Source organism: Myotis brandtii, unplaced genomic scaffold (assembly GCF_000412655.1).
Source record: "Myotis brandtii unplaced genomic scaffold, ASM41265v1 scaffold133, whole genome shotgun sequence".
Taxonomy (NCBI): Eukaryota; Metazoa; Chordata; class Mammalia; order Chiroptera; family Vespertilionidae; genus Myotis; species Myotis brandtii.
The window spans coordinates 1749532-1759381 of record NW_005354718.1 but is presented as its reverse complement, the minus strand read 5'-3'; the positions used below and the strand labels follow the sequence as shown (position 1 = coordinate 1759381).

General features: G+C 48.7%; 1 protein-coding gene across 1 annotated transcript in view; it reads left to right on the top strand.

The window, feature by feature from the left end:
• The first annotated feature begins 198 nt into the window (after positions 1-198).
• RMDN3 (regulator of microtubule dynamics 3) overlaps positions 199-9850 on the top strand; it is an 18877-nt gene continuing 9225 nt past the window's right edge. The window contains exons 1-4 of the mRNA XM_014534855.1: positions 199-469; positions 2632-2824; positions 3382-3525; positions 4678-4765. Coding sequence (XP_014390341.1) covers positions 199-469; positions 2632-2824; positions 3382-3525; positions 4678-4765 — 696 coding nt within the window. The remainder of the gene's footprint in view (positions 470-2631; positions 2825-3381; positions 3526-4677; positions 4766-9850) is intronic.

Genomic DNA, 9850 nt, shown 5'->3' with positions numbered 1-9850 from the left:
GGGCGGCCAGGCGTTTGCGGCCAGGGCGGCGGGTGAGTGATCTGCGGGTCCTGAGGCTGGAGCGGAGGGTGTGGAAGCCCAGGAACCTGACTCGGGACCAGGGCTAGGGGGCGTGTTGGAGGGGAGGCTGCTTCCACGCTGTGTGAGAGGCGCGGCAGTCGGCTCGGGGCTGGCGGAAGTCTTAGGGTCCAGGCTGGGATGAGGGTAATTGGGCGCTCAGGGTCTGGGCGCGGAACTATCTCCAGGGGTTCGGCGTGGGGTGGGTGGACCACGCTCACGAACCTCTCCCCCCGCCCCCCTCTGGGCAGCGCCCGCTCCGGGCTGGGACTGCTGCTGGGCACCGCCGCGGGCCTCGGATTCCTGTACGCCCTGTACAGACAGCGGTGGAAACGGACCCGGCGCCATGGCCAGAACCAGCTCCTGCCCAACTCCCTGGACGTCACGCAGACTTCAGGGCCCAGACGCCAGGGTAGGAGCCGGTCCTCTGAGGCCGCAGTCACGGCTGGTGGATGGGCCTGGGATGCAGCCTGTCCTAGCAGAGCCTATGGGACGGGACAGCAGGGGCGGGTGCCTGAGAGTTTCACCTTCTTGGAAAGCTTATTGAAAAGGAAAGCATTCTCCCTCTTCTGTACTCTTTCCCCTGTAATCCCAGGAAAGTATATCGTGAAAAGGCTGCTTAGCTTTCACTTTTGGTTTTGGCCACAGTGGTGTTACATATACATATTAAAGACACTTGCTAGTGTTGGGTGAGGTGTTTAATAAGTAGAGGAAGAGTTCAAAAGAAAGCAAAAGGAAAAACAAGTCTTGTAGGAATTAAAAGTCCTGAGGCTTACGTGTTAAATTACATATTAGAATGTAGGGGTCTTGGAGACTACCTAGTCCAAGTGTTTTTATCCTTCTTATGATGAAATCAAGATTAAGAAAGATTGTGTAACTTTCCCGAGGTTGTCACAGAGCAAGAGGCAGGATTGGGCCTGGTCACCCAGTCCCATGAACTTCACATGCCATGGGGCTGCGAGCGAGCTTACTTGCAATGAAGCTGAATATGGGTGGAAGCCAGCCACAGCTGGAATGGGTCGTGCTTTCAGTTTTGCAAAACTTTCATGTTAAATTAACTCATTTGAGCAAAGGGCTGGTTCAAACCTCATGTTCCTGTAATAGTGGAGTTTTCAGAGAATCTTACCCTATGTTAATTGGAAATGAGTTTTTCTCTGATAACCAAATGCCAAGTGGTTTAGAAAATTTAGTTTTAGAAGAGTCTTCAAAGAATTATCATTTAAAAAAATATATTTTTATTGATTTCAGAGAGGAAGGGAGAGAGATAGAAACAATGAAGAGAAAGAAATCATTGATCAGCTTCCTCCTATACCAGGGATCCCTGAAACCCAGGCATGTGCCCTGACCAGGAATTGAACTGTCACCTCCTGGTTCATAGGTTGACGCTCAATCCCTGAGCCACACCTGCTGGGCAAGAGTTATCATTTTAAATTGTAACGTTTGTCAGCATTTTATAACCTGATAGTAACCTAATGTATGCTGGTCTTTCCTTCATTTTCCTTGTGTTTTGTAATTTCTCAGCAGTAGTGGTTCTGCTGAGGTTGGGAGAAAGTGGCTCTGTTCCCAGGGACCGTCTTGTCTCCAGTCTTGAGTACTGTTGGATGTGTATTGTAATCTGGCCTAGACTGTTACTAGATTTAACGGAGTTGTGCTTCCTCGACTGTGGGTTCTGCCTCCCTCGTTTCTTTCCTGTTTTTACACTTTCCAGTAAAATTGCCTTAGGTAGTAGCTCTCCGTTTACTAGCATTTACTGTTGGAGTTTATGTAGAGCTCAATTCAGATCTTGGTAATACTGTTTTCCAATGTCTTTTTTGAAATTAAATCTTTACTGTTGAGAGTGTTATAGATGTCCCTCTTTCCCCCTCATTCCCCCTCCACCTGCTTCCCGCCCTCCAACTTTTTTGATGGGCTTTTCCCACTGTACCTTTTCTCTCAGTAACTACCCTTTTTCTCTTTGCCCCTCTCTGATGACAGTAAAAGAAGTTCTTGAAAGGAGCTGTGTTCTTTGCTATTCTCTGTGAAGTGAAAGATCAGAATTTGAGTGAACTCAATTTTAGTTTTGCTGTGTGGTGGGTATTGACAGATATTTGGGCATTATATGCAGGAATACCTCATTTAATTGTGCTTCGCTCTATAGTGCTTCACAGACATTGCATTCCCCCCCACCCCCAAATCTTCACTAGCAAAATATTACGACTCACTTTATTGTGAAATTTGATTTATTGCAGTGGCCTGGAACCAAACCCGCAATGTCTCCGAGGTTTGCCTATAGTCAGATACAGGTTTTTCTTTCAGTTTAGCAGGGCAACTGTCCTGACTTTGAGGAATCTAACTCTTGCAAGCATTTTATTTTATATTTATTTTTTCTTGCAAGCATTTTATATCATCTGGCCTGGTGTGTTATCCTGCCACAGGTTGGTGTGGGAGGGTCCTGGAACAGAGGGCTCTTGTTTATGGATGGGGACCTTGATGTTTTTTCTGGATAATTACTTGGGACTTGTTAACAAGACAGCTGGGAACATATGCCTTCACTGTGTCCCATGGACATCATGTCTCCTGTCCTCCTTCCTTCAGTGAGGTCATTGCGAGCGGTCCCAGGGGAGGCTGGAGATGCTGCGGTGCTGCCCAGCCTTCCACCAGAAGGGCAGGAGATGGTGCTGGACCGCCTGGACTTCGTGCTGACCAGTCTGGTGGCGCTGCGGCGGGAGGTAGAGGAGCTGAGGAGCAGCCTGCAGGGGCTTGCTGGGCAGATTGTCGGGGAATTCCGGTGAGTAATCAGCCTCCTCTCCTGCCTTGTCCCCAGCCTCTACACTTTTTCAGCTGAGCTGTGTTCTGGCCTTCACTGTGTCTCCAAGGAGGAAGCCAGCTTTATAGCTCCTCACCTAGTTGGCAGGGAAGCTGGCCTTGCTGCCAGCAAGTTCCTTGCTGCTTTTGGGCCTTTGTAATCTGTTTTAGCAGCTGAAACGCTTTGTTCGGACTAACCTGGTCTGCCATGGTCTATCCAGAGAGCTGCCCTTGTTCTCTTGAGTGTAGAGACCCAGGATTTTCTTAAAATATATGTTCTTAATTTATTGATTTTAGAGAGGGGAGGATGGGGAGAGAGAACGAGAGAAAAACATTGATTTGTTCAACTTATTCATGCATTCATGAATGACCACCCGTAACCTTGGTGTGCCGGATGACATCTAACCAACTGAGCGACCTGGCCAGGGCTGAGACCCAGGATTTTCTCTGCTCTTGGCCCCTTAACGAGGTGCGGTAGTAAGAGGCTCCCTCATGGTGAGGGAAAGAGGCTGGGTGGGCCTAAGCCACCGTGCTTTTCAGATCCCACATGGAAGAGAACCAGAGAGTGGCTCGGCGGCGAAGGTTCCCGTTTGCCCGAGAGAGGAGTGACTCCACTGGCTCCAGCTCTGTCTACTTCACAGCCACCTCGGGAGGCACGTTCACAGATGCGGAGAGCGAAGGCGGGTAAGGCCTCTCTGGAAGCAGCTGTCTCACAGATGCGGAGAGCGAAGGCGGGTAAGGCCTCTCTCCTGGAAGCAGCTGTGGCTCCAGCCAGGTTACATGTTGTGAAAGCAATGCTTACCAATGGAAAATTCACACCAAGCTGCCAGAAATAATTTTTGGAACAAAGTAAGGGTATGAATCAGGGGTGGGGGACATCTGGCCCGTGGGCTGTATAAGGCCCATGAAATCATGTGGTCTGGCCCTGCTAAGGCATTAGGGGTGAGTTAAGTAATGTTTGGCCGAAGATAGCAGGCTAACTTTTAAGTTGATAATTTCGTATGGCCTGTGAATGATGTTATAAATATCCAAATAGTCCCTAGCAGAAAAAGGTTCCCCACCCCTGGTATAAACAAATACAGAACAGTTGAAATAAGAAAAACCATCCACCTTATGTCATCCAGACAAATAGAAATGTTAACAGTGGTTACTGCTTGCATCTGTTATTTTCCTCTGAGTAGGTTTGTTTTTTACATTGTTATTGTATGTTTTTTATTTATATTTTTCTCTATAATGTTACCAACTTTTGTTTTATTAATCCTCACCCGAGGATATTTTTCCATTGCTTTTCAGAGAGAGTGGAAGGGAGAGAGGGACAAAGAGAAACATCAGTGTGAGAGAGACACATGGACCGGCTGCCTCACACACGCCCTGACCGGGGCCAAACCTGCAACCCATTATGTGCACTTGGCCGGAATCAAACCCGAAACCCTTCCCATGACCCTTTAGTGCACAGGCCAATGCTCTAGCCCAGCGGTTCTCAACCTGTGGGTCGCGACCCCTTTGGCGGTCGAACAACCACTAACCTGTGGATCGCGACCCCTTTGGCGGTCGAACAACCACCCTTTCACAGAGGTTGTCTAAGACCATTCTGCATATCAGATATTTACATTATGATTCATAACAGTAGCAACGTTACAGTTATGAAGTAGCAACGAAAATAATTTTATGGTTGGGTCACAACGTGAAAACTGTATTTAAAGGGCCAGAAGGTTGAGAACCACTGACCTACCCATTTAGCAGCACGAATTGAGCCTTTTCCTGAGTTATCACAAGAACTTTGCTTCCTTCCCTGAGTGTGCTCCCCTTCCCCTGGATACGCTCCTCTTCCCACAGGAGAGGCTGGCTTCCTTGTCAGCTTTACAGCTGGGAGGTGACTGTCCGAGTAATTGGCGGCCCAGCAAGTCTGACCACAGGCCTGGCCGTGAGAGGTGGCAGCAGGCAGGCATCTCGTGGGCAGCCTCCAACGTCGGTCAGGCTGAAGCTTTTGATTTGAAACCACTAGTGCCATTTTGAAACTTTGGTCCCAAGCAAGAAGTCTGGATGAGCACCTTTGTTGTAATGCCTGATGCTGTCCTGGCGGCATCGGCCCTTGTTTGCTGCTCAGCTCCAGCGATCCCGGTAGTGTGCGCGGTCTAGAGGCTGACCTCTCTTCCTCCTCGAGAAAAAGATTGGCGCAGAGAATACCCAAGCCTTCCCTTGGGTCAGGATGTCGGATTCAGCTATAAACAGGCCATTCAGGGGGACTTTGCAGCACTCTCTTTAGCTGAAACACATTATAGTATTAACTGCTGGTTATTCGTTCTCTGTGACAAGCATGGTACTAAGCACTTTGGAGGTATTTTCTGACTTAATCCTCACAAGAATCCTATGGAATAGATGCTGTTTTTCTGTTTCTCAGAGCAGACTTGAGGCTTGGCCAGGTGTGATGCCTTGCCCAGGGTTGTACAACTGCCAGGTCCAGGGTTAGCTGGCTCATCTGCAGAGGTGTGAGGGTCTGTGATCTGAGGTACGGCTTGGTCGTCAGGGCACAGAAGGGCCTTCACGGGAAGACGGGTCCCATGCAGCCCTGGGAGTTCCTCCCATGGACTAAGCTGCCACAGCTCACTGCCCACAGTACAGTGTGTTCAGTACATCTCACTCAAGAGATTTCAGCGTTGTTTGGGCCATTCTCCTGCCTCTACTCTTTGGCTTTCTAAGAAAATTAAGAATCGTATTACTCTCTTTTTCCACGTCACTGCCATTGGGCACTGGTGCTGGATTTGATTATTGCTTAGATGCTTTTTGAAACAAGTGAAGTCTTTCCCTGGCCAGTGTGGCTTAGTTGGTTGGAGCATTGTCCCATACACCGAAAGGCGGCTTTGCTTCCGGGTCAGGGCACATACCCAGGTTGTAAGTTCGATTCCAGGTCGGGGCACGTGGGGAAGGCAACTGATCTATGTTTCTCTTTCACATGGGTGTTTCTCTCTCTCTCTCTCTCTCTCTCTCCCCCTCCTCTCTCTAAAAATTAATAAAATAAAAGAAAGAAGCAAGTCTTAGTAGAACTTTAGTCCTCCATTCATGGCTACTGATGCCTGGGTTGTCTGATCCCTGTTGTCTGTGTTCAGTTTACCTAATAACTCTGCGCTGAGAGCTTCCGGTGGGCTGTTTTAGGGGCAGAAAGGACTATTTGACATAAAGGAACATCTGGATTGAAAGGACAGAGTGGTTGCTAATGGACCCTGAGACTTAGGAGCATCTTTATGCACCCAAGGAAGCAGGTCACGTGGGTGGGGATCTGATGTTTGAGCTTTGTCAGAGGTAGAACAGGAGAGGTCACAGATTTGCCCAAGATCGGGATGGAGAACTCAGGCCTTTGATGATTTCTAAGGAGTTCAACAAACTTCTGCTTAACCAGGGAAGCTTGTGGGTGCTCACTGGGGCCCCCGTAAGGGGCAGGACAGGACAGGCCTTCCAGCCACCTGTGATGGGATGAGAGGAAGGGTGGCTTTCTTAATTATAGCTCCAGCGGCTCAGCCCCACGACTGATAATGTGACATGTGGAAGAGAATGGGGTGTGTGAAGCAAGACTCTGGTTTAGCTGGCTGCCATCTGGGGCAGTGGCCATAGTGAGTAATTATTTTGCCATGGTCACTGCCATATAGGTCAAGGGGAAGTTATGGGAGACCTCAAACTCTGGAATGACTTTGAACATGTGGGTCCGGGGCAAGGAGTGCCTGTTTGAGGGATGAAAGGATAAGAATATCTGATGGGCTACTCCAGTCCCCTGGAAGCTGCAGTATCTTTCATTCCCCGAATAAGTTAGTAACTTTGAGTCCCAGAGGACTGACTGAATGTGGCAGAGGCGGAGTCACTGTGTGGGTCCGTGGGCTTGTTCCCCGAGTATTGGAGCAAACACAGCTTTAGTTCCCTCCCTGTAAAAACCAGACTCGCCCTGAAACACCAGTCCTCCAGCAAGCCTTCAGGCATCCCAGCCCAGAGGGACTGCCTCCCATCTCATCTCCTTTGGCATTTACCACCTCGTTTAGGCTGCTGTTATCTCACTCCACTGGGAGGTCCCAGGGTCAGAATCCACACCTATTTGTCTTTGAATGCTTCAGCTCAGCCCTCTCATGGGGCTTAGGAGTTCAAGGAAAGAACTTAATTGCCAGGAGGAAGACGCGTGTAACAGTCCTTGATCACTCAAGGAGTAGGATAGCTCTGGGCTCCCTGCTCCCAGGGAGCCTTGGATTCTCGGCCCCCTGTGGGGACAGTGTTCCGCCTGAGTGTAGAGATCCTAATGGCCTTTCCAGAGGTCTCTGCCAGTCCCTTGCTGACCTCAAAGCTCCCTGGCATATTCAACAAGAGGGCCACCCCCCTCTCTTGTGGATTTCTGCAAGGGTTGGGATGGTGGTCCAAGGGGTGTGAGAGCATGTGAATGTAGGGACGGCAGCCCATGTAGCTCTGGCACGTGATCCTCTCTCAAACCCTGGAAGCCCATGGGGCTGAGGTCAGTGCTCACTCAGCAAGTGTCTGCCTGTCCACTGTGTGCCAGGCAGCAGGTTTGCAAATTAGCGAGGCAGAGCTCCTCAAAGTGGGGCTGAGGTGCAGTAAAAGGCCTCCTCACTGTGCCAGCCTTGCTTTAGCCTCCCTGCCCCACCACCTCTCAGTGGGTGGCAAAAAGGCCCCTCCTGACCTCTCTTTCTCCTTAGCCTTTAGGACCCAGAGGGATCACAAATTGTAGGACTTTCCTCCTGGCTCCGCTCCCTGGAGACTGTTGATGCCTGTGCTCTAGCATAAGAGCAGGGGTCCCTCCTGGGAGACTCCTGATTGGCCAAGACAGCCTTCAATCCAGGAGGGAATGGGGTCTCCCTTTCTTTCTAGCAACTGGAGTTGATGAGACTCAAGCTCTCCCCCAGATAACCACTCCCATTTGCCGTTGGCCTGGCCGGGCTGAGCGGGGGAGGTTATTGTCCAGGCCCAGGAGTGGTTGGGTTTCTCTCGATGCCCCTGTGCCGCCTCACCCATCACCACTCAGGATGATTGTGAAATCTGATGCCACTTTGCCTTGTCCCTTTAATTTCTCAAGTTTTTCCTGCAAATTGCTAGAGAAGAAAGATGTTTGGTAAGTTCTTAAAAAGCAGGGTGAAGTTGTCAGTTCCTATGGTAGATGTTACTAGGGCCCCTTTGTTAGCGGATTCTGGAAGCTCCTCTATAAAGCAGTCCAGCAGTCGGCATGGATTGCTCACCTGGTGCTTTCTGGATGGAACCTGCCTCCTTATCACGTCTGGCTTTCTGGCCTACAGCGTTCAGCCCACCTCTCTCCTTCAGTTCTGTTTTGCTCCAGCAATAGGGACCTTTCATTCCAGGATGGAGGAAGGTTACCACCTGAAGGTCCTCCCTATGCTTCAGAGCCTCGTGGCTTGTCAAACCTGCTTTTCCTTCAACTCCGTCCGGAGGCCTCTCTGGTGTCTGATTCTGGCCCCTGGAAGCCTTACCTTCTCCCCTGCTGTTTCTGTCTGATTCAGTCGCGGTTAGGAAACACCCTAATCAGCTGCTGGTACAGGCCAACATCTGAGAGAAACCTGGCTTCCTGCTCAGTGGGGAATCGAGGTTGGGGCTCCCTGGCTTATGGTGGCCCAGAGATACCTTCCCAGTGGGTTCTGCTTGCATCATCCTTCTCTCCTGCTTCTACCTGCAAATGGCCCTCGCCCCACCTCTAGCAATTGCAAAGGTTTCCAAGGGCTATTCCTGTTGTAGTTTAGGTTTGCTGACTGGCTTGGATAGAGGCACACATTGAATTGAGAAAGAAAATGTGGATATCTGTGGCTGCCCATGCCTCAGAGGCTGGCACCCACCCATGCTGGTTCTGACAGATGCCTTTGGCTGATAAAGCAAAAAAGATCGACAGACCCTGAGCCTGGTGTGCCATCTAGCTCAGGAGATCAGCTCCACCTACATGAAAGTTTATCTTTATTTAAAAAATTATTTATTTGATTTGAGAGAGAGAGAGAAAGATCAATTTGTTGTTCCACTTATTTATGCATTCATTTGGTTGATTCTTGTATGTGCCCTGACTGGGGATTGAACCCATAACTTTGGTGTACTCATACAACACTCTAACCAAATGAGCTACCCAGCCAGGGCTAAAGTTTTAATCTTAAACATTCATTTATTTTTTATTTATGAGAATATAGTGTGGCTCTGTGGTTAGAGCACTGGCCCACATACCAGAGGGTCGAGGGTTCGATTCCAGGTCAAGGGCATGTATCTGGGTTGCAGGCTTGATCCCCAGCCCCAGCTTGGGGCCTGTGTGGGAGACAACCAATCGATGTATCTCTCTCACATTGATGTTTCTCTGTCTCTCCCTCTCCCTTCCACTCTCTCTAAAAGTCCATGGAAGAACATGCTTGGGTGAATATTAACAAAACAAAACAAATAAAAAAAGAGAGAATCATTTTGTTTGGTATTTGTGTGCCCTCAATTCATCAACTGTTGCCGGTTTTGTATTATAAACTTTATGTATCCCATTAAAAAAGTCTAGTGGATAAATTTTCTTTGTTCAAAGCTTAAATTGGCTTCACCCATTATTTCAAATCAGTTAAACCTAAAAAGGAGTGAAAATTAAGCGAGTTATCAGCTATTAAATTGTGTATCCATGTTTTGGGATACCCTGCATATGCTCATTAAAGCAATCATACTACCTGCCATCTGAAGGGTCCCAGGTTCAATTCTGGTCAAGGGCACATGCCCAGGTTGTGGGCTTGATCCCCAGTAAGGGGCGTGCAGGAGGCAGCCGATCAATGATTCTCTCTCCTCATTGATGTTTCTGTCTCTCTCTCCCTCTCCCTTCCTCTCTGAAATCAATAAAAATATATTAAAAAATAAAAATAAACAAAAGATAGAAAAATAATTTCCTTAAAAATTTGTTAAAATCCTCACCTCCTCACCCGAGGATATGTGGTGTGTGTATGTGTGTGTGAGAGAGAGAGAGAATCCTCACCTGAGAATATTTTTTCCTTTTTTTTTT